Source organism: Aphelocoma coerulescens, chromosome 2 (genome assembly GCF_041296385.1).
Source record: "Aphelocoma coerulescens isolate FSJ_1873_10779 chromosome 2, UR_Acoe_1.0, whole genome shotgun sequence".
Classification (NCBI taxonomy): domain Eukaryota; kingdom Metazoa; phylum Chordata; class Aves; order Passeriformes; family Corvidae; genus Aphelocoma; species Aphelocoma coerulescens.
This window is the reverse complement of record NC_091015.1, coordinates 95,206,258-95,231,803: the sequence shown is the minus strand read 5'-3', so window position 1 is coordinate 95,231,803 and position 25,546 is coordinate 95,206,258. Positions and strand designations below refer to the sequence as shown.

Sequence of the window (25,546 nt, the reverse complement as noted above, 5' to 3'; positions counted from 1 at the left end):
CTTTTCCTTCATGCATAGCTTAGTTTTGGAAATAATTCCCTTTCCTCCCTTGAACTGGTTAAGGCAAAACTTCATAACTTTCAATTTCATGTGATATTTTTGCTACTTTCATAGCACAGTAAATATTTTACAAAATAGTATTTTTATTAGTCTGCTGTGCCCAAACTGCTGCTTCAAGCTGATCTTTAAATGTTAACATTCTCTTAGGAGATTTCTTTTTATTACAGAGTTGACTGGAAAGGATTCTCCCTAATACTTGTTCTGTTGACTTACTCTCCTAAATGTCAACTTCTTCTTGTAGCTTTTAAGGCAGACAGCCACTGCCTAAATACTAGTCCTTGAATAGATCACTACTGGACAGACAATGCAGAACAAAGCATCTGGCATTTGTCCAGGCCTGAATCTTTCTTGTTCTTCCACTCATGGTACACCTTTTTTATTTTAAGTATATGCTTGTCTTCTAAAGCTTCTAAGTAGCTTGAAGAGGGCTGAATTATTAGTACATGTCAATGAGGTTTCTCTCCTTTGGATCTCTGCAGTAAACACTTTGGGTTTCTTCCCTAGATGCAGATAGGTGATATGATTGTGATGGGAGTGGACATCACAATGTGGAAATGTCTTTAGTCAGTGTACTATAATACCAATTCCTTTTCATTGACCAATATAATTATTTGATATTCAATATGACTTTATCTTGTTTTCCTTGGAGCCAGCCCTGCTGTCCTTTAACAGGCAAAAGCTCCACTGAAGTCAGTTGAAATCTCTGCACTCTTTTCAAAGGTTTGTGGATGAAGTCTTAAATCCAAGAGAATTAAATCAATGCAGATTAGATAAGAGAATTATGTCCAACACATGCAAATACTTTAATTGCTGCTCATAGGTATAATTGCCTTTTCTTTTTCATTGGAGGAAAACAGTAATGTCTGTGAAGTAGAAGAGCAAACACTTTGAACACTTGCAAACTTTCAAACTTTCAATAAAATAATAATGGCTTAAAAAATAAGAGATGAATCATTTGAGAATAGAAAGTGAGACATTGAATTCTAATTATGTCATCAACATGTCATGTTCCCTCTTAACTAAATTGACTTTTTCTTGATATTTACGTGCCCTGCAAACAAATTTACTTTTACAATGTGATGCATTCTGAAAAAAAAATTCTATCCTAAATTTTTTCACTAGTGTGAAATGACACAAAGAGCACAATATAAATCCCAGTACTTAGAGTAACTCTGATTCTACCTGTGTTGTTTATACTCAATTCTGAAGACTCACATGAGCACAGAATCACGAGGTCATAGTACAGTAGAGATTGGATGGTATCTCTAGAGGTCATTTAGTCCCTCCCCACTGCTCAATGCTGAGTCAGCTAGAGCAGGTTGTTCAGGACTATGTCCAGCTCGTCATGATTATCTCCAAGGATGAACTCTGCTGTCCTGTACCAAGGTTGGATCACCCTCACAGTAAAAAAGCTTTTTCTTACATTTAAGTGGAATTTTCTGTATTTCGATTTGTGCACATTTCTTGTTGTCTTCTCACTGGGTACTTCTGAGAAAAATCTATTCACCCTCCCATGAGGTGTTTATGCACATTAACAAGATGCCCCCTGAGCTTCCTGCAGGCTGAACAACCCCAGCTCTTTCAGCAGCCTGTAATATGACAGATGCAGCAATTAATTATCTTCATGGTCTTTCACTTCAATATAGCCATGTCTTTGTTCCTTGTACTGGAGAGCCCAGAACTGGATGTGGCATTCCAGGTGTGGCCTTACCAGTGCTGCGTAGAAGGGAAGGATCACCTCATTTGACCTTCTGGCAACAGTTTGTTACCATGGCCCAGGATGGCCTTGGGTCACACTGCTGCCAGGGCACACTGCTGTTCAGCTTGACCACCAGGATCCCCAGGTCCATTTCTTCAGAGCAACACTGCTGAGGGTGCACTCTGTCTCATCACCGAGGTTTTTAATTAAGATCTTAAACAGTATTGGCCTTTCCCCTTCATTCTCCATCTGATCTAGCCTTAAACACTTCCAGAGATGGAGCACCCACAACCTCCTTGGGCAGCTGTTCCAGTGCTTCACCACCCTCACAGTAAAGAATTTTTTTCAAATATATAATCTAAAGCTACTCTCAGTTTAAAACCATTCTGTCATGTCCTGTCACTACATGCCCTTGAAACGAGTCTCTCTCCATCTTTCTTGTAGGCTCCCTTCAGGTACTGGAAGGCCACAGTTAGATCACCCCAAAGCCTTCTGTTTTCCAGGCTGAGCAATCCCATTTCTCTCAGCCTTTCTTCACAGGAGAGGTGCTCCATTCCTCAGATCATCTTGATGTTCTTCCTCTGGACTCGTTCCATGTCCTCCCTGTGCTGAGGACCCCAGAGCTGGATGCAGCACTGCAGGTGGGGTCTCACGAGGGTGGAGCAGAGGGGCAGAATCCCCTCCCTTGCCCTGCAGCCCGCGCTGCTTTGGATGCAGCCCAGGACACTGCCTTCACCAATTCTTTTCTGTTGGTAAATGTGCAGTCCCACACCATGGGAACATTTTCATCAGTTCCTCCACAGTTTCCCATGCTAAGGAATTATCAATGCACTCCAGAACCCTCCTGGACTGATTGTGTCCTGCTGTGTTGTCTGCCCAGCAGATGTGAGGACTATGACTTGTGAACATGAGGTTTCTTCCAGCTGTCTGAATGCTGCACTCATGCGCTTCTTCTCATCAGGTGGTCTGCAGCAGACATGCACCCCCAAATGTTGCCCATCTTGAGATCTTCACCAGTCCTGACTCACAAGTTCTTGACTGGCTCATTGTCCATTCTCAGGCAGAGGCCAGTGCATTCCTGCTGTTCTCTTGCATAAAGGACCAATCCTCTGCCTCACCTTCTGGGTCTGACCTTCCTGAAGAGCCTGTCCTCATCTGCTGCAGCACTTCCGTCAGGCGAGCAATCGCACAGCGTATCTGTGATCCCAGCGAAATCACAGCCATGTACGTGCACACAACCTTCTGTTTCCTCCTGTTTGTTCCCCGTGTGGTGCTTCAGAGAGGCACCCATTTGTCTTGATTTCCCAGAAAAGATGTGAGCCCCTCTGTCCTGCCCCTGCCCTAATGCTTCCCTCTCAGCACTTCCTTATTTATGTGGGTGCACTGGGGATCAGTCTGCTTTAGCCTTAGCTCCTTTTTGAGTTCTCTCATGTCCACATTACCCTTCACCCTTTGCTTGCCAGCTTGGTCCATCTTCCTCCCTTGATTGTGGGTTTTTCTCCCCTTCCCTTATCATTCCTAGTTTAAAGCTCTCCTTACCAGCTTATCCAGCCAGTCTGCAAAGATATTTATGCCCTAATTGTTCAGGTTATATTTTCCTTTAATCTTCTTCCCATGTTTTTCCTGACAAGAATAACATTTAAAAGTACATGTAGTGTTTTTCATCTATAGCATTTTTCACTGTTTCACCAGGGAATGTCTTATATCCATTTTATAAATGAAGAACTTCAGAAAGGGCTTCTTCAGAAAGAATAAATAATATGACATATCATAAACCCTTGTTTTGCCTGTAAGCTATTAGTGGCCTGTAAGTGATTCTTGTTTCATTCATGCTGACACCTTTACTGTGTTAGTTATGTTCGGATACTTGCTCCTTATTGTATGACTAAAAATGTGAAAATGGTGTTCCTTCAGAAGAGCAGGGATCAATTAATTGTGTGAAGCAATAATAATGCAGTATCTGTTGCTGTCTTTACCCTGTAGGACAGGGTTCAGGCATTTATGAGTGATGAAACTTCTTTATGGGGACTTACTGTGAAATGTAAGGTAGACCTTCAAAGGGTAGTCCACCAAATGATAATGACAATAATGGTGGTAAGTTCCTGATACTAACACAGAGACAGAGGGAGTAACTGCAGAACTCTGATCTCCACAGCAGGTAGACAACATGGAAAGGACCTGCATGTAAAAATATCAATCGGAGTCACCTTTCTCTCTTAGATTTGCTTTGTTCTCCTCCTTTTTTAGAGCTGAAAATGATCAAGTGTATGTGTAACCGCAAATAGCAGTACTAAAGATGCTCATTTTCCTCACACTGGATCCATTAATCTATGAAGTTTCAGCTGAAGTACCCATCCTTAGTGTGTGGTAAAGGAAGACTATTGCTTAGAGTAAGCAAGCCAGAGAAAGACATCGTTAGAAGAAATCTTGGAAATAAAATGTCTCTTAGAAGCACTAGAATGGTAATTAGAGTGAACCCAAGACATTTGTGTATCATTATTTATCAGCAGAGGGCTGAAAAAACAGGCATCAATTATGTCAGGCTTTTTGCAATATCTGACTGAGTGCGTCTGTTCCAACATGGTGAAAAAAAAGAGTTTTACAGCTGCTTCAAGGGACGGGGGAAGGGGAGGCAGGAGGAAGAAGCGCAGCTGCGCTTGCCCCAGGGCTTTTAGCTTTTTCGCTTTGTGTGAGTGCTGCAACTGGAATCTGCTGTGTTTCATCAAACAAATGGCTCCCAGCAAGCAGTCAGTTTAACTTGATTAACCCAAGATGAATGTCACAAGTCTTACAGATCACAGAGGATTAGAGCTGGGGAGATGAACAGTGGCAGCTCTGGCTCATTATGGACATCAGTGAAAGTCTGTGCATGTGGATCCTAGCAGGGACCATTGCTTCTTGAATATTTTATTGTTTTCCTGTGAAGCACCATGACCTATCTGGGGTTTTTTTTCTGACTTGTGAAGGGAAGGCATTTGCCACAAGTGCTCTAAAACTTTGTTACAGCAAAGAAAGATATCCTGATCCAATATGAGATACAGCTGAAAATGTTCACAGTGGCTTGACTTTGGATAACTGATTTGACAGATTTGAATATAGTGACCAGTAAAAATGAAATCTTGAACATACCAGATACAGGGCTAGTTTAGGCAGTGGGAAATTGTAATGAATAGGAGATGTTTTCATGCGAAAGAGATGGGGGCATCTGAAATTGGTACACTGCATCAGGGAAAGTGATACCTAATTCACTCTGTGAAGGGTCAAGACAGTTTCCCCTTAATGTGGACCACATCCCTTAAAGAAGAGCTGGTTGTTGGCATGAGGAAGGTTGGAAGAGGAAAGAAAGGGATTATTTGCAGCATGCAGAACAGTGTGGTACAGCAATCCATGAGATAGTTCCAAAACCAGAAATCTTACCACAGACTGGGAGAGAGAGCAGTGTAAAAAGTAAAATTCATCAGAGGTGGGAATGTGGAACAACACAGCACAGAAACAGGCAAGAGAGAATGTGTATTCTTACTGTCCTCAAGTTGTAACAGAAGAATTCCAGTATTTAAAAAAAAAAAAAGGAAACAAAATGGTGTAAGAAAAGGCTAGCCTTCAATAACTCAGCAGCCTCTTGATTTCCAGCCGTGAAAAAAATCTTAAATAGATTCTGCTGAATTCTTGCTTACAGCTCTAGAAGCATTTTTTCAAAAGCTTGCCTTTTATCTCCAATGTGAAAGCTGTTTTTGCCAAACATATCACATACCCCATTATTTCCACTGAACATTACAGTGTGGCTGTACATTTCCTGCTTTCGAATTTTATTAGATTGGAGTTGTGGAGCACTATCAAGTATCTCACAGATCCTTAAGATTACTTGGATGTTACATAAGACAATTCCAAATATTGCTTTGGCAAGACAATTGACTACCGTTTATGCATGTTGTTCTCTCATATTAGTACATATAAAGTGAAATTGTCTATAAACCACAACTTGTTAAAGGGAGATGAGAGTTTAATTTTGTACAGAAGGTATTGTATACTGGGATGGGTTGTTTTTGTGAGTCATGGGATTTTGTGGTGAGGAACTGTTTGGCCAGACTCAGTGCCTGAGTATTAGCAAATAACACGAGAGTGTGGGTAAGAGTTCTGTGGACCTCTTCTGCACTGAAGACACTCTTCCTATGTCAGTTGCAGGACAGAGATGGAAAAACAAAATACCAGAGAGTCCCTGACGGTAGAGGCTTAAGAATGATGTTCTGCACAGCAGCTCAGGCTGCCATGGCCCACAAAATCCTTGTCTTCTAGGAAGATAAATGGAGAACTCTGATTTTGGAGCTGTTGGGGGGGTTGGGGTGACAGCTTACTTATTTTTAATTTGAGTAAAAGATAGACAAAAAATCGTGAAAAAACCATGGTAAGTTTTTCTAAAAAATGGGATCCTGTGTTACAGCCAGGTAGTCAAGAACTGTTGGCTTGTCACAACCTCTAACCTTTTTTTTTTTTTGGTGACAATTTGTTTCTGCTTCCTGTATTAGTTAAAAATAGCTATTTTCCCCTTGTTACAGGTGACTCACTGGCACAGTCCGTACTTTTTTGCCTACTTCCCTGCAGCCTCTTCCTTCCCGGCTCTTCTTGCAGATATGTTGTGTGGTGGAATAGGATGTGTGGGCTTCTCTTGGGTGAGTTTAGTCTGGTGTGTGGTAATTGCGCTTCACCTTGCCAAGATTTTAAGCATTTCATTAACATTCTACAATGAAATTATTGATAAATAGCAATGAAGTCTCAGGAGTATTTTTGTAGGTAAATTTCCTTGATTAATTAAGGGTTTGTACATGGACACCCTGAAAGATTCCAGGAATAAAAGGGTGGTTCCTCTTACAAGTTTTGTTCTTGAAAAATCACCAACATTTAGAATTAGTGGTAGCAATGCAAACATACTGGTAATCCAGAAAGAAGTATAACTATGGTTTAGCACCCCGTGTTGTTATTTCTCTTTTCATCTAGATGAATGGAAAATTGTCTTAAAACTCCCACATTCATATGAGGTTTACTCTTCTCAGAAGAGGCTGGTACTTGATTTAAAAAAACATATGCAAGATGCAAATCCTAGCTTTGACATTTGATCATCATTGTTCTATGTAAGGGCTATTTTGACTTTTTTTTTTTAGTAAATGTTAGAAACTACATGCACAAAATGGTCTTCAGGTCCCTAACTTGGCTTGTGATGTTAGTCTAGTCTCTTCCTTTATAGTCAAAAGAAAGAGAGAAAGAATTATTCTTCCTCTGGTAGATCTGATTTCTCTTCACGGTCTAGTGAGATTATTCCCTCTGCCCTGTTTTTCAACACAGGCTTCAAGTCCAGCTTGCACTGAGCTGGAGACTGTCATGCTGGATTGGCTAGGGAAGATGGTTAATTTGCCTGAAGAGTTTTTAGCTGGGAAGGATGGCCAAGGTGGAGGAGTCATTCAGGTAAGAGGAGACATGAAAAAAGAATATGGATTGAGTTAGTGAATTCATGATTTTGTTAAGTCTTTATACTAAGACACTAATGAAAGAAATACTTTTTTTTTCTGCTGCCACATGGGTTCCTTTCAAATTTTCAGAAAGACTGATGGTCTGTGAGAATGTCTATGGGTGGGCAGGATCATTCATTAAAGTAATGCTTTTGTTTTTAGAGCAACTGATTTCTAAAACACTTCTCAGTGAAGAATTGCTAGTAGTTCAATTTAAAATTTAGGCTTAATATTCAAATCAGAATAATGTAGGATGGAGACTTTAATTTGTTATCCAGTGAATTGAGCTTATACTAACCAACAATATGCAGCAATGTTTCGTAGCTGAGGTTAGAAGTCTGCCTTTTACATGTGCAATTGTTTACTTCAGTCAGTTTCCACAGAACACTGGAGATAAACTTCGATAAATAGAAATAGCAGAATGTAGTAGAAAGTCTATCAATTTTTGCCAAAGAGGTTGAAATTATTTCAAGTTTTTCTTACATAACAAAAGGAAATACCAGAATATTATAAGAAAATGAAGAGCTGCTTAAAATTTGAATCTAAGCAGTTCTATCAGTAGATGATACAATTTTGAGACTACACGGCATATCCAAACTGGAAAAAAACCCCAGACTTGGATATTGACTGCTTAATGAAACTTACAATGTCTGAACAGATAACCTGAACAATAATGAATATGTCATTAATGGGCAATCTTGCATGCATAATAAAGCTGTATTGTTTGTCAACCATGGCTCCACTAGCACATGGTCATTCTGCAAATGCAGCTCTGGTCACAGTTATTAACCTATCTAAAATAGATCTCTACTATGAAGAAGATTGAAATTTAAATAATTGTTCTGTGCTCCTTTGATAATCTCTGGAGTCTGGTCATTGCAGGCCAGGGCACAATCCATTTTATCCTATGACAGGCTTCTAATATACATCTGAATTAGATGCTAGAACTGGGGGCTTCTTTCTTTGATCTCAGCTGCAAATGCCTACAGCATATTCCAATGAATTCTTCCCAACATCTTCCCAGGCAAGAATGAATTTAACCCAAATGCTGTCATTGTCCTAGATGGAGCTGTACCTACACCAGTGTATTTCCAGTGTAGTTCTTTGCTCATCTGCTTGCTCTGTTAGTATGTTTATCATTACGATTTCTAGGGAGGGCTTTATGTTCAAGAAATCAAGCTTCCCTCGTGCATCTTAGCAGCATCTATTTTGTACCAGTGAAAGCAAGCAATTATGCCTGATTGTTATCAGCAGGAAATGTTGCCCCTCCAGGCTGACAGTGCTGGATTGCCCATAATTTTCATCAGAAACCAGTCAGTTTCAGAATCGCAAGTGGGCTCTGTGTTCCTGCTTACGATGCAGTCATTTGGGCTGCAGATCCTCTTGTCTTGCTCTTGAAACAATAATGATCCAAGCCAGAGAGCATGAGGCAAAGACAACGTGAATGCGTGAAAGTGCCAGTCATTCTGTTCCTAAATGCCAAGTAATTGTGCTATTGGATAAAACTGAGCCTGTGAAAATTGCCTCTTAATTACATTTGAAAGTCTATGTCAATATGAAGCACTTTGTTGTTGTGTGCAAGATGACACTTCAAAATGGCAAAAGATGAAAGAAAATTTCAGTTCAGAGCTCTGGTGGACATGAACATCAGCTCTTGCTGATATTTCTTCCGCCTCTTGAGCCTGCTTGCCATGGCAACCTTTGTTTGACTGTGGTAAAAGCAGAGGTATCATCATCCTTCACTTAATGCAGAATACAGCATTCAAGAGGAGAAAAAACAGCTTTCAAAAATAAGTGAGAAAGCAACTTTCTTCCTGAAGTTTGTATCCTGCTGTTCATTCTAGATAAATTGCTGGAAAGTGTACCTGCTTTGAATTTTAAAGTTTTCTTGCTCTGCAAAGAAAAAGTATTTTAGGGGTGAGACAAAAATATCTTTGGCCTGGCAAAGAACACTGCTGGTTTATCTTACTTGTCAGTTAGCCAAGTAGTTCAAGAACCAAGGCGTTTTTTTCCTCAAAAATTTTTAGCACAAGACTTTGGTGCCAAGTGTATAGAAGAGCATTGCAAACCAGGATCTGCAAGCAGTGTAAAAAGCTTCAGTGTAAAAAAGGTGACTCAGTATAAAAAAAGTGATTTACAGAAACTGAGGCAAGGGGAAGATGCCTGTGTCTATCGTGAGACATCCAAAAACATTTCCATGTTTTGGATTCAGGTGCCTTTAGGCTGCATCCCAGCTGTATATCAGGAGGCAAAATTCAGCTGGGCAACAGACCCTTTTCTTTTCATCCTTGTTTCTGTAAAAGGAAATTCATACAAGAACTGTTGTATACATTGACTATGCACCAACATAGATGAAGACCCAGGATATCTTGTGGCACTCCTCAGAAAGACGAGGCTATTCTTCAGCCAAAGTCATTTGCCCACCCAGCCAGACTATCACTAGAATAGTGAGGCCTAAATTTCCAGATCCCAAATTAATGCCTTAATCTTTGAAATTTCTTACAGTCATTTTCTTCTATATATTAATGCCCATTTTTGTAACATGCATATTCCATACATGTCCTGGAAATACACTAACAGTGTAAATAGGTATTTTATTTCAGCTATTTTATTTCAGCTATTTTGACTTTTTAGACAGAAAAAGTAGGATGATTTCTCCATGTTCTGATATTCTTATGAGAGCTCTGTCCAGCTACAGACCATATACAGAATAACATTAAAGGAGGAGATTGCCAAATTATGTTTCCTGTTATTAATAGACCAAATTTCCTTCACCTCTTGCCTCCACATGGAAGTTCTACCTTACTTGACCAAAAGGAGTATTTGTATCTTTATTCCATACTGTGTCTGTAATATTTCCCTCAGTTGCCATAATACTGTATGCAGCAACAGCAGCTATAAAAAATGCACAAAAAATGCAAAAAAGTACACAAAACTGTCTCCAGCTTGTCTTTTTGCTCTGGGGTCTACATTCCTCAAATCTCACACCACCAGAAAGGCAGATAAAATATATTCATCATTGCCAATACATTCAGTGAATGTTCAGGGACTGTCCTTTTCCCTGTTTACTCCATTGATGAGGCTGTTGAATTTCAGCTGGATTGCACTCATTCACTCTTGAGATGCTGACATGTGTAGAAGGCAGCTTGGTCTCATACGAATAGTTCAGCTAACTTCAATATAGGAGAAAGTCTGAATTCACTGGGATCATTCTCACATATGAAATCTGTCAGATCAGGCCCACCTTCAGGGAAATAAAAATATTTCCCAAATACTGAAAAATTTGTTGTAATTAGTCAATATATGCTGGTCTTCAACAGAGGGAAGAGAGAATTAGTTTGTTCACACTGGGGATATTTCTGAGACATAGATATTAATATAAGTGACTCTATTCATTGCACTGTTGTGAGTCACATGATGTTTGATCAACTTTGAAAGTACCTAAAAACTTCATCTCGCACAGAGACACCCCAATACACTGAAATTTATAAGCATGTATTTACAAACTGCTCCTTACAATTTAAAAGAGCAGTTTAGGGCATGTTTCAGGTGCATGTTCTAGATGGAAACCGTATAAAGAATTTCTGGGAAGTTGTATTCTGAGAAATTTACTGATAAATTGATACAAAAAAATCTCCCTTCTGTTGTCACCGAGTATCCAAGACACATTTTAAACGGATGTTTTGTGAGTCAAAGTGCAATTTAGAAATAATGTATGACCGTTCCTTTCATCTTTGTTGGTGATGAAGAAAACATACGTAACTAATACTTTGAAGTGCAGTTAACTATATTGAATCATGGCAGTTTTGGTTTTTCAGTGGTTTTTTTCCCTTTTACCCACAATAATTTACTTGCCCAGGGTAATTCTAATATGAAAGAAGGCATATAATTAGGCATGTTGATTGACAGAAGTGAGAGTTGGAATTCAGGTTCTGATGGAAGTTAAATGTGCAGAAATCAAGTTACTCTGACAGTGTTATGAGTTAACATCAGATTGGTGCCTGGTTTGAGAGCCTTTTCACATACATTTGAGTTTATTGATGCCTTTTCCTGGTCTTAAAATCAAGAGTCAAACATGGTTAGAGGGGAAATAGTGATTTTACCTTGGTATTTATTTTAAGGATCCTTAGGTGCACACGTCCAGGTCAAATGCACCGAAATGCACGCCACAATACCCACCCCAAAAAATCAGGTATAACATTATAGGTTTTACTAATTAGCATATCTATCAAAGATTCCCCAATGAGAGGCTTGAATGAGCCCCCTTCCCCAAGGAACCTTCCCCTGGATGGTTCTATCTTAGTTTACAGAATGTATTCTGGAGAGGACCTTGGGATCTGGGGCACACTGATCCCTAGCTATGAAGCTTCTGAAATGTTTAGTCTCCTAGCTGAACAAACAAGTCCAAGAATGTAGGCAAAAAGGACTAAGAATACAGAAGTTGTAAAACGGTACAACAGGGGTGTAAAAGAAAAGGCAACAAATCATCATGGCATCACTGTGAGTCCAGCTTTCTAGCACTGATTGCAAGGCTGTTGCCTAAACTGAACAAGCATAGAGATTAAAGAGAACAGGCAAAGGCATCAAGGAGGAGACCAAGATCAAACAGAGATTCCTCCCTTGCTGTCAGACATATTTTTAAAAAAACTTGAGATTGCACAGTTTCTCATCTGCAGTTTCTGTTAAGAACTTCACAATTCATTCAGAATAGATGTTGCTTTTCTTCTTCTGCAATGTTTTGATTTTGAGTCTTCCCTCAATTTGTCCCACAGGGGAGTGCAAGCGAGGCCACCCTGATTGCACTGCTTGCTGCAAGAACAAGGACTATCAGACGGGTGCAGTCAGAACAGCCTGAGCTAACAGAAGCAGAGATCATGGGCAGGATGGTGGCTTATGCTTCTGATCAGGTGAGTACCTCTTTTTAACATGGAAACACAGTGTCTATACTTAAAAATTACAGCCATCTGAATAGGCAGGTGAATTTGGTATTAACTCTGGATTGGTGACTATTTGATTTTGGTTGTTTAAATCTTACTGTACATCATAAGTGTGTTCCACAGTGGTCCATATTGGGATCAGTGTTGTTTATTATTTTCATTAATGACATAGACGAAGGGACTGAGTGCACCCTCAGCAAATTTGGAGATGACACTGAACTGAGTGGTGCAGTTGACACACCGGAGAATGGGATGCCATCCAGAGGGACCTGGACAAACTTGAAAATTGGGCCCATGGGAATCCCATGAGCTTTAATAAGACCAAGTTCAAGGTGCCGCACCTGGATCTGGGCAACCCCCAGAACCAACACAGGCTGGGGGATGAACAAATCAGAGCAGCCCTGCCCAGGAGGACTTGGGGGTACTGGGGGATGAGAGGCTGGACATGACCCAGCACTGTGCACTCACAGCCCAGAAAGCCAAACGTGTGCTGGGCTGTATCCAAAGCAGCGTGGGCAGCAGGGGAGGGAGGGGATTCTGCCCCTCTGCTCTGTTGAGACCCCACCTGCAGTGCTGCATCCAGCTCTGGGGGCCCCAGCACAGGGAGGACATGGACCTGTTGGAGTGAGTCCAGAGGAGAAAGTCTGAGAGAATTAGGATTGTTCAGCCTGGAGAAGAGAAGGTTTTGGGCTGACCTAAAGCAGTGACCTAAATTGTGACCTAAAGCAGCCTACAAGAAAGACATGGACACTACAAGAGCATGTAGTGACAGGACAATGGGGAATGATTTAAAACTGCTAGTAGGGTGATCATATTAAAGAAATTCTTTACTGTGAGAGTGGTGAGGCTCTGGAACAGATTGCCTACAGAAGTTGTGGATGTCCCACCCCTGGAGGTTTGCAAGACCAGGATGGATGAAGCTCTGCGCAACCTTGTCTAGTGAAAGGTGTCCCTGCCTGTGACAGTGGGATTTGTACTAGGTGATCTGTAAGGTCCCTTCCAATCCAACCCAGGCCATTCTATGATTCTGTGATAAATGAACTGGAATTTCATGTGTGCTATCATAATATAAAGGACAAATATCCAGATGTCAGTGTTAAATATCTTTATGAAGAGCTTTCTTGAAGTAATTAAAGATATAATTAAATAAGGTAATGATTTCAGTTATGTTTAGTAAGTCTAGGCCATCTTTTGTTACATCCAGTCTTCTACGTCCATCTGTGCACACAGCATTTTCCTCCTACAAGCTCATGTGCAAACAAACACACATACATCCTCCCTCTATATGCATGCATGGGTAAAGATGCATGTACACAGAAAAACCTAATGTGTGAATATAAAGAAAATTGGTCACAGTACTTGAAGAAACCAAAAATATTTTTTTTTTAAAAAAAGGAAACCTTTAAGATATCCATCCGTCAATCCAACTAAAAAAATCTTACAAGGAAACAGAAAATGTAATCCTTGATTTCTGACTGTGAGTGGTATTTAACAGACTGAGTTACACTAAATTCTCAGCAGGCCATGACTATGAGAGGCTTTTAATGTTAATGAAAACAAATTCTGCTCATGTGAGTTCTGCTGCTGCTACATTTCTGACACAGTAATCCTACTGAAGGGCCAGCCAAAGTTGTTTCTCTTAATATCTGTGACATTTTCTTACCTACATGTCAATGAGACAGAAAATAACCCCTCTCTTAGTACTTAATGTTTATTTTAAACTAATATCTGATATGCAGGGTAAAATGGCCAGGTTTCAGCCTTACTTTGATTTACTGCTAAGTGTATGTTAGAAAGCATGGTAGAAGAAGTTAACACTACACTTGCTCTTTGTGGTGGGAAGAGGGACTACACTTGCATGATGAGAAGATTCAGGACAGGAAAATATGAGAAAACATGACTGCTTTCAAGAGGCACAAAGGATATTTAGCCTTTTTTTTTTTTTTCTTGGGACCCTAAGGTCAATATTGTGCAGACCACCTGTCCCAGAGCTCTGACCGACCCAGTGATGCACAAAACCTTTTACTTGCTTTGACTTTTTTGTCCCATAGAAGAGGCTGACCTGAAATGAGGACTGACAGGCCTTCCTGCCTACTGAAGGTCAGAGGATCTTATGTTTACAGAAGGATTTGCCTTAAGATACTGCTGACCTTTCCAAGCAGATGGTTGCCGAGCTCACTGTTCCTTCTGCGTTAAGAACAGACCTGTGTGACTCACAGGCAATAATCCACAAAAGAAAGTTAAACGTAAGCCATTCTGTGGGAGGGAAAACCATTCACTGATACAGCCCAGCAATGCAAGAATGCATTTGGAAAGGAATCTTGCTACAATTTTTGAGTCTTGATGAAGCTATTTAGGGGTTCTGACTGGCTAACAACCTCAGTGTATTATTATAGTTTGCTTATTTGCAATTGTAGTATAAATAAGTTCTAAAATACATTTTTCCATTTTACACTTGAATGAAGTATGGTACCGCTATGCCACACACCTTGTTTTCCACTTAAAAAGTTATATTTCAAGTCTAGGCTTCCAAATTTTCTCAAGTTGGTGCCTAATTAGTTACCAAAACACTTTAACAAGAGGCACTGCTGAGATAAAAATTAGTGGTACATCTGTCTTTAAAACATGTCATTCCAGGGATATGTGAAGTTGGAAGGCAAAAATTTGATCTAATCTAGTCGAAAAAAATTCTGGATTGTTATTTTTGTGATTGTGTGCTAAATTAAAATAGAATTAATAATCAGTCTTATAGGCACTGCCAAGAATCAGCAAGGAGATTGTGAATAAGAATAGTCATGATATGAAAAGGTGATGAATTTTCCTCTTTCAAATTAATGATGATTAATAAAATTGTAGAAGGTAGAAAGTAAAATAGCTTTTATGTTTGTTTGTTTTAATCATGCTTTAAAGGAGAGTATTTTGAGGCTAAATGTATCTTTCATTGTCAATGGAGTTTTTATTCGTGTTATTATTCTATTGTACTTCACAAATTTATAAGAATTTCTTAGTGATATCTTGTTTTTATTTAATGAGATGTGCTTTATTTTCTAAAACAGTATTATTTCAGGGGAATTCAAATGAAGGGGGTTGTAAATGAAATAACATATTGGGAATGATTCTTACTTGCCTAAAAAAGTGAAAGAATGATCAAACCACAATTTAGTCAGTATGTAATCTGAAAAAAATGGTCATATAAGAAAATATCTGTCTGTACCATACTGTGACATATATAATTTTAGAGTTCAGCAAAACTATACACCATAAAAATATGCTAGCAAGCACCTGAATCATTATCAGACAAGATGATTGTCTGCACACCTTTTGATTGATTTAGAGTCAAATCCTGAAGCTCTACATCAATCCTACCACATAAATTAAAGCTCTCCCTGAGGTTAATGGAACTCCTGTCTGAATGGTGTCATGGCAATGGTCTCAAGGATATGTCAGGGTTGCTATTAGTTTATTTATTAGTGTGTATTTATGTATAAACATGTATGTGTCCATCTACCTGTATGAAAGGTGGAGAAGTATGTATCTGTTACATATTATCAAGAGTCCAAGGATCTCAAGTATGCCTTTACTTGAAAGGACTTAATTGTTTTCTTTGTAAATTCAGATGAACTTACATTCTAGTAAAAGGTGTTGGTCTTAAAACTTGCCCATTTCCTTCTAGGCTCATTCGTCTGTGGAAAGGGCTGCACTGATTGGTGCTGTGAAGATTAAAAATGTTCCTTCAGATGACACATTTAGTGTTTGTGGTTCAGCCCTGAAGAAAGTTCTGGATGAAGACAAAGCTGCTGGTCTTATACCATTCTTTGTGAGTACTGGATTTTAATTAATCAGTGGATTTAATGCTTCTGTTAAGATGCTTTTGACATGAATAGATGATCTCATCCCTAACAGAGGCGCTGATAGGCAGATGAGTTAGAATACTAGGAGAGGTTCCATGAGTGTTCTTCACATGCCTTTCTGTGCAGGAGGAGAAACTAATTGGAGCAGCTGGTTGCAATTCTCAGTAAAATTATGTTTGGGGTCAATTTTTTAGTTGTATGTAGTCTTGCAGTGTTATAATCTCCTAACTGCTGAATTCTGAACTGTTTACCTTTATTTTTCAGGTTCCAACTTACTTACAAATAAAACAAGTTTAAAGGCAATAAATTAAATGATGCTATCTCAAGCTCAAGTGTCTTCAAGAAACAATAGTTTCCCTTTGATGCTACTTTAGCAAAGAAATGAACCTCCATAATATACCCCAAATATCATCGAGATCAGACGTTGTCAGTCAGGCACTTGTATGTAACTAATCTCTAAAAAGTGAGCTATAGGGAATGCAGCTGTGGAAACTTTAGGTGTCACCATTTCTTGTTATCTGTCCACTTCCTTTTCCAGAGATGCCTGCTTCCACGACAGGACAGCAAAAGCAAATATAGTTATGTCTCAGTAGCTTAAGATCAAAATCCCCCAATTTTTGATGTAGAGCAGTGTTAGATTAGATAAAATTCTAAAGTTTGGTTCTACCATGATAAGTACCTAATCAAAAAGAACATTTGCTTATTCATCAGATCTACTCCTCCTGCCAGTTCAGAACACCATGTTATTACTTCAAGTTAAAACAAGATTTTGCCATTTGGTTTTTTCCCATGAAGTAGGTAACTTCTGTTGTGGTTTTGTGCATCATCAGTAAAATTCTTTTTTCATTTCCAAGCATTATGCTCTACTAAACTTGATACAGACCATGGGGTGTATAGATCTATTAATGGGTATAATGTGCTACAAAGAATATGTTTTTACTGTCCTCCACTGAAGAAAAACTGAAGAGAAAAATCCCCACACAACTAATTTAGAAACTGAGAATTTCAGAAATGGGATTTTTTAATAGACTGAAAAATAAGTCACTTTTTTTCCCCAGAAAAGTCATGTCTGACAATGGTGGTTTCTTTTCTTTAGTCTTCTAACATTTTGAAAAGGGATAACATGACTTAAATTTTCTATGAACTGTTTTCAGAAGAATTAGAAGATTAAGCTTGCTTATAGTCATGGATAAGTGCCAAATAGGCCAAAGAAGCTTAAATTTCACCAAGCTCTTTTGAAAATATAATCTTTTTAGTCTTCTTGTTATTAACCTTTAGAGAATGTTTTTATGTAGTATGAGGATTACTAGAGTGAGAAGTGGTTTTCATATGCGCAGAACGCTGCTAATTTCTAGGCTGCCTAGAAGTAGCGAGTCCTTAGAATGACCAAGCACATCCTGTCAATTGCTTTACAATGTAACAAGATTCTGACTGAGAAATAAAGCATCTCTAGGGATTCCAAAAAGAACCTTTTTCTGTGGGATGCACCTATTGAGGTGAAGAACATGCCACAAGGCATGTTTTATTTCTCTGTGTTATGATCCCAGCTCATAATACCTTACACAGGATCCAGTTTGTATATCTCACTGTTAAGTGTAAATAATTACAAGTACAGTACGATATCACATCTTCATGCAGTAGCTATAAAGTTATTGTGTTTTTTCCTCAGCTTTTGTCCATTAGCAAAAAAATTACAACTTCCCCCTCATAAATATTCATGCCTTATTAATTTTTCTATGCATAGTAAGAGGAAATAAAAAATTCTAATTTATTAATTCAGTGACACCTTTACAAAAGGTGATTTACTGCTGTTTTTCTTCCTCTGTTTGTTTAGCTGTGCAAAACTGGCTTTCAAAGACAGTAGAGGCTCTGCCTGAGTTAATACAGCCTGTATCAAGGCTTCCATTTATTTGTATACATAAAACATGTCCGCTTAGATTAAACTCGATCTCATTATCGGTATGGTTGGCCTCTTAACTCAAACGGTGTGTTAATTCTCTGTCATGCTGAGCAGCAGTCCATGCCCTGTATTAGTGCTCCCTTTTCTGGCTTGCAGATTTCAAAAGCCTTTCCATTTCTTTTGTTCTTGAGTAATTTGGTGCTGTTGTATTTTGTTTTGGCGACAAAGATATGCACATTGCCAAGGAAACACCTTACAGACACTTGATTCCTTGTCTCCCTGTATTCACTGATCCTTCGCTAAAGGGAGTGATTCAACATCAAAGCAACAAGTTTGATGGAAGAAATTCTGCTTAAGAGACTTGTGACAGCAGAGACATCATTCCTAATGAAGATGTCTTGTTTATCCAAGCTGTTACGGTCTCCCTTAGCAACAAGAAAAAGTTTTGTAAGGGATTAAAAAGAAAATACAAGTAAGTTGCAATGCCTTATAGGCATGTTTCTCCTCTTATACTTAATGAATAAATGAAGAATCATTATACTGAACTTGATAGCAGTGCTTTCCCTGTAGAGGTGAGTGGAGAATCAGGGTCAGGTTTGCTTGATGTGAAACAAGTTCTGTCATTACAGCAATCTGTTAATTAAAGGTTTGCTTTTCACATACATAGGATTTGGCAGTCAGCCTTTTTTTGGGAGAGGCACTGTCTTTAAAAGGAATCTTTGCATTCCTACTCACCATCAATATCTTGTAGCACTATTAATGTGTCTATCATTTTCTTCAGTAAAAGCTGTTGCCACTAGGGTACCCAGATCTCTACTTTTATTTTCTTTCTTTTATTTCTAAGTTCAGACTTTTTAAAATTTGTCTCTTTCAAAATACTTCTGCAGAAACTGAAACAGAGAGATTTTCATATGCTAAAGCAAGCAGACTGTGCAAACAAAGTGCTTAACCATGTCAGGTGTTGAGGCACTAAAGTTGCCATAATTTGCTGAGGAGCCATTTCCCAGCATGGATGATGTGCAGCCCTTCAGCTGGCCCCGAGTTCAGGGGGAGCTTTAAAGCATGTGCTGAAGTCATGTCCATTTCATTAATTGTAAACACACACTGGTGGTTAAGCCCATGTGTAAATGCCTCTCTCAGTTGTGCCCTATGCTCCCAGCTTGAGACAGGCCTCTCTGCTGGCTGAAGGTTGGCTGGGATGCTCAGAAGTGAAGACCACTGAGTTAAGCACTTCTAAATTCATATAGAGTGCCCACTGCATTCAAGCTTAGTTCACCTAAATGTGTGTAAGTGGCCTATGAGCTTTGTGCTGTCTTTCATAAGTCAGCACTGATAGATTGCAGCTGGCATATGCAAGGTACAATACACTTCAACGACCTCAACCACATAAAGCTGCTACAACACAATTGCCTGCTGCCCAGCATGAAATCTCTCTGGTTCTAGATGAAATGACTCTTCTGAATGATGATCTGCAGGATATTAAGAAGGAGGCTGTTTGTATCCAGACTCACTCAGGAAACAATAAATCAGAATCAGACTGATAGAGGAGCCATCTTTTCAGTAGAAGTTAACACTTAGATCCTGACCACAGATTTCCATTTGGAAGAAGCATTCTTGAGACATGTACAGATGTCTAGGGTGATGTTTCTTAACCCCTGGTTTGTGAATGACTGCTGTTCTGTAAAATACTGAATAGTGGTTTAGAGAACTGTTGCAGTTTTCTTCAGGCCACAGACATTCTCATGAGTGCAAGCTAGCAAGAACTGAATAGCAGAAAATAAAAACAATAAGTGACCATTGAAAGTTCTGCCTCATTTTAGTTATTTGCAAATGAAAAGCTTTGTGGTGGAACCATGCAAAATGTGTCCACATCTTTTTCAAAAGCTGTAGGAGGTCTTCCAGTTGAAAAGATTAAGAGTAATTGCTCTCAGGAATCATAAAGATTCATGCATGTTTCCCGACACAGGTCTCCATTTCAGGAAAGTAATACATGAGTTGACTGAGGCAAGCATTTTAGCTGCTTTGTATTCACAACCAAGGGCTGAGTCAAATTTGAAGTGCACAACCTGAAAAGGAAAAGGCCTGCAGGCTGTACTGAGCCATCAGTCCCATTTCTGTGATGCAGCCTGTCCCCTGCCCTTTGCGCAAATGTGATTTTTCTGGTGTTACACGGGCTACAAATTGAGTTAGGTTGATTCTGTAGTACTGAGGCGGGGTAATGAGAGTCCTGACAAGAGCAGACACTGTCACTTTAAGTGGTTTCTGAGAATTAAAGCAAGTAGCTTTGAGGCTTAGACACCTGCAGAGGAAAACAAAATTATTTTAGAAATTGAGGTATACTTTACAGAATAAGACACTATTTAAACAACTAAGCATATGTTTTAACTCATATAATCTCTCACTGAAAAAACATACTCCTCATCCTGATTAGAAGGAGAATACCTTAACTGCAGTACAACACTAATAACAAAAATGCGTAACTTTTTGTGGTGAAATTTCCATCATTATTTTAATTGGTGGACTAACCAAGGCAATTTCACTCTAATCATGTCAGAAAATTCATACCATATTACCATAAAATATATGTGTAAAAGCAGAGTTAAGTCTATAGAGCACTCTTTTTATTTATATCCCAATCCAATGGGTTATATCTTTATGCATATAGAAAAACTGTCATTTTCATCATGGTACCCTCCATTTCTTGTGATCCAGTGTATAGATCTGTAGTTCAGCCAAAGATGAAGTGCAGGTTTCTTCTGGGAATATTCTAGGCAGGCAACAATGTGATAAATATATTTTCACTCTATACATATGTGACTTCTTAGGAAAAATAGGGACCAAATTTTTTTCCATTTAAAAAAAATCCTGCAATCTTTTCAAAGCAGCCTCTCTCAGAGGGTGATGAGTCTTCCAGAGAAGTTGTAAACATACCTCAAGGCACTTTAATTTTTCTGGTTTTCTCATGTGTTTCAGGAATATAGGAGGGCCCAGTATAGACAAAGATTAGATTATCTTGAGGGAAAAATATGTTAGCTCACAATTTTACTAACTGTACACATACAATGTTCTTCTCATTTTCAGAACTGTATTTGTTTCAAACTCTGGTTCTTAGTAGCTTAATATAGAAAAAATACTGAATTGTCCCTTTATTATTTTAATAATGACTTTTTTCAAGTTTTGCTGTGACAGAATGTTTGTTTCTTGAAAAGTCTAGTGGATGGACAAGTATTTATGTTTTTCTTTCTCTTCTTATTGGTCTCATTATGAATTTGCTAAGGGACGTGGGCAGACATACACACAGAAAAATGTGGCTAGTTCCAGGTATATAGGGTAAAACTGTAGGAGCAAAATATGTTGCATTGACAGTGTACTTGGCAGAAAAGGTAACCAGAAATACTAAAATTAAAAAAAGCAAGATTCTGGGTTTGGCATTTTTATAATCATCTCCTAACTGTACTATAGTTTAAGTGTGACCTTGGATAAATTATCTAATTCTTTTTTACTTTAATACTCTGACTAAAACACAGCATACTTTGTTTAAACTGTAAAGTGTCTTTTATTATGTAAAAATCTAGTACAAGACAAAAACCAGACTCAGCCTTTATTAGTGCTTTCAAAAATAAGACAGGGTATTTAAAACATAAGTGTAGCAATGAAAAATAAAATAATGTTTATATGTCCTTGGTAGTTGGGTTTTTTTTGGTAAAAATTCTACCTACATATTGCAAGTAAATTACAATAGCTCATTTTCACCTAGTTATATTCTCTTTCTACTGTGAAACTTCAGCATTTATTTTGCCTCTTCTTTTGGGCCACTGGTCACACAGAAGAATACATTAAATGAGACATTAACAGAACGAAGGAAGAACTGTTCCAATGTTTTAGGAGGAATCTGGGAGAAGAAGTTTCTCTGGGAAAAAGTCTTGCAAGCCAAATAGTGAACATATGCTACTAGTGAACAGGTTCCAGGTTGCAGATCTCTTGAGCATAAATTTGTTACAAATCTCTGTTGCAGAGCTGTGGCTCTGATCAAGACAGCAACATTTGTCTATCTATTCTGTCAACAGTAATTTCAGCACCTTTGAGTTGCTCAAGTTCAGAACTTGCTTATATACCCTGAACTGCAAATCATTTTGATGGGATTTGCATGTGTTAGGGTAGTATTGAGCCACACGATAAGCATGTGGAACATATAGAAACTATATAAAAAATAGCATTAGCACAATACTGTGACTATATTACAGTGTTTATCACTCAATTTTATATTAAAATTTGATTTTATGCATCTACTTCAATGGACTGTTACAGGAGCTTTGGAAAAAACCCACCCACAGTCACAAATTCCACAAAGGGTAGGTAATGACTAACATCAGATTTTTGCCCTATAATATCTCTTCTTTTTGTTTATTGCTGCCTTTGCAGACAGCTTTTCTCATTTGGTAATTTTCTATGCTGTAACACTTTTTTTTTTTTTGGCTTTACAGTTCTGTGCAACACTTGGAACCACCCCTTGCTGCTCCTTTGACAAATTGTTAGAACTGGGTCCTATTTGTAAGTCTTCACTGCTTCTTTCTAAAATTGCAGATACCAGTGCAAGCCATGCTGAGTCATTTCCAGGACATTATGCAGTGTCTGTGTCCAAATCCAATAAAGCAACTTATAGATGAGACCTTCAGTTATAGTTTTATTTCTAATATTAGGTCAAGCAGCAAATGTGCATTCTCAAACTGTTAAAAGAGTTAGGAGACATTGCCTCAAGGGTTTCTTTTCTGGGGGGGCATATTTTGGAACACTGTCAGTTAAGCATTACTGTAAATGCCTCAGTTTGTAACATTTTTCTTCTAGCCCTTCTACCTGCAAGTGCATCTAGAGCAATGCTGGATACTGGGGAAAAGTCAAACTCTTAATTCTGCTCTGCACCAAGTGTTTTGTTTCTGCGTGGTTCTAACAACTATAAAAAGTAGGGAAATATGCACCAAAAATCCCCATGTATTCTTAATCCTTACTCTCCCCTCCCCAATTTCCTTCCTCTTTCAAGAACATAGGACAAATGCCAGGGTGTTTAATGCAGTGGTTGAGTCATGGACTCTTCATAAGTATTTCTGAGTTATGGTTTGTTGTGTCTGCAGCAGGACTTGGTCAAAAGCACACGTTTGCTGGCTGATATATATGCTACCAAAGTGCACCATATCTCTTCAAGTGTACATTTAGAACAGGAAAACCATAGATGTAAGCACCTGGAAGCAGCTTCATAGAAACACAGCTTGATTTGATGTCCTGTTAATTTACTCAGGTGGGGTTTAAAACTTTGGAGCTTTTGTGGTGGTCACTTTTACATAGCTCTGTGAGGTTTCCTGCCCTTCTGCACAAGCCTCAGAGACTCAGTTTTACCCAATCCTTCTTTTTAAACAGGTTCCTAGTAGTCTGCTTAGCAGCTACAGATTCTTTTGCTGTTTGGGTTATTCCTATAGACCTGACCTAATAAAACAGTGACATCAATAAGTTTAGGCATAGCAAGTAATCGTGTTTCACCTCAGTCATCCCCTGCTTGTGCAGCAGAGCCCAGCAGAACCATGGCAGTGAAGTCAGAAGTCTCATGCTAGCTTTTCTGCTTAATTTTCTCCTTAGCATACATGAGCAGTAGTCCTGTGATACTAAGGCAGTGTCTCAAACCAAGTATATATAAAAATAGATAATCAGTTAAACTTTCAACATGTGTTCAAATAAACCTAAGTTGTGGATGCTGTGAATAATATTTTACTAGCTTTTCCCAGACATTCATGCAAAAACAAAATATTGGTCACAAGAAGGCAAATTTCAGCATGACAAACTTGGTGCCCAACTGCAGATCTCAATGGATATACCTCTCTATGTGGAAATAACCATCAGAATTATTTGGTGACCAGTGTAAAGATGTTATGTGGGCTTCAGCCATCAACTGGTAGACCAGAATTGTTACTGAGTGCATTAAAACAGTGATCTCTAGTAGACTGTGAATACTAAATTACAGAGTATATGTGAGCTGTTCATATGCCAAAATATTTCTGTACAAACCATTCAATGATTAATCAAAAGTAGCACTTTCTTAGCATGTCAGTGCTTGCTTTTGCATAAATGTCTCTGTCCTTGAAATAAATAGTTTGCTGCACATAATTCAAAAGCATGTGCATGCGCATTTATCAATATGTAAAAAACACTGTTTAGAAACATGTTTGTGATTCATGAGTTAGAAGTGGAGAGCACAGATAATATTCTAGCTCCTTCTGCTAAAGTAGTTTTATTACCATAGATACGATAGCTAAATCTCTAGATGCGTTTTTTTTTTTTAAGTGTATTTTATAATGGTTCTTAAATCAAAACCACAAAATAATTTATGTTGCTTAATTTTAGTAAGAGAAACGTAGAGATGATGATCCTTTTGGATCCTTTCCAACACAGGATATTCTATGGTTCTGTAACTTTGTTCCGTTAGAAGTGGGAAGGAAAAATAATACGTTACATATACATTTTTATATATTAATGAAAACCCAGATGGTGGAAACATTTAATCTCTTAATTTAATTTTAAATTGGGAAAATAATAACATCAAAGAGAAATCTCTCAGGCACTTGGTTTCATGCAAATTAATTGGGCTTTTTAATCTGCTGTTTAATTTATTTCCTTCAATTATTTTTTTAGGTAATAAGGAAAATATATGGATGCATATTGATGCAGCCTATGCGGGGAGTGCTTTCATCTGCCCTGAATTCAGGCATCTTTTAAATGGAGTGGAGGTGAATGAGTGTTTTTTCTCTAGCAGCCTGCTGAAACCTTGCTCTTTCATAGAATTTGTGGGTTTCTTATGCACCCAAGATTAATGGCTCTTCCAGAATCTCCGAGTAAGCTGCACCTCAGTTTGCACTACAAATCCCTGTGTATTCTATTACGTTATTTAAATTTTTAAATTTTTATTGGTTTGTACTGGGAGTATGCAAGCACCTCTCTATAAGAAGTTTGTCATTCAGAATAGCAAGTAGTACTGAATGAACAAATAGAAAAGAGGAACTTTTTCCCAAACACCGCTAAAGACATATTTGTGACATCCTAATTCTACATTACACAAAGAAAGAGGAAAAAAATAATAATTTTGACAAATTAATGAGCTCATTATGTCTGTTCTTTTTCTTACATCCTGAAAATCATATAGCATAGAGCCAGTAGCTGTATCTCAAACAGACAGGGTTTAATAACCAGGAGACCTAAATGAAATATTCCCCCAACAGCACTGCTGTTCCTTTTCCGCCGCCTTGCTGAGCTACTTGGCATTCAGTTGCTTAGATAAGAATACTTCAATTTCCTGCTGCTCCCCTCAGACAGTCAGATAAGTCCTTGTCTTCCACGTCAGTGGAGAAAATATTACTGTTTGGTAAAGCCAGAAGTTTAAACACAGCACTGATAGGCAGTGACTAATGAAGAAAAGGAGGGAAAACCCCCTCACAAATAAAACATTTCTTTCTGTCTCTTTCTTATCAGCAAATGAAGCTTGTTGTAATTTCCTGTGGGGGAATATTTTTTAAATTATTGTTATTGGTTCCTGAAGGAAATGAAACAGCATCCCT

The 25,546-nt window shown here is 38.4% G+C and overlaps 1 protein-coding gene across 6 annotated transcripts in view; it reads left to right on the top strand.

Moving 5' to 3' along the window:
- Positions 1-25,546, top strand: part of DDC (dopa decarboxylase) — a 73,998-nt gene that overhangs the window by 22,371 nt on the left and 26,081 nt on the right. For all 6 annotated transcript variants that reach the window (XM_069004113.1, XM_069004112.1, XM_069004108.1 and 3 more), the window contains exons 3-8: positions 6,313-6,426; positions 7,097-7,216; positions 12,033-12,167; positions 15,871-16,014; positions 22,433-22,499; positions 24,627-24,721. In XM_069004113.1, the coding sequence (XP_068860214.1) occupies positions 6,313-6,426; positions 7,097-7,216; positions 12,033-12,167; positions 15,871-16,014; positions 22,433-22,499; positions 24,627-24,721 (675 nt within the window). The remainder of the gene's footprint in view (positions 1-6,312; positions 6,427-7,096; positions 7,217-12,032; positions 12,168-15,870; positions 16,015-22,432; positions 22,500-24,626; positions 24,722-25,546) is intronic.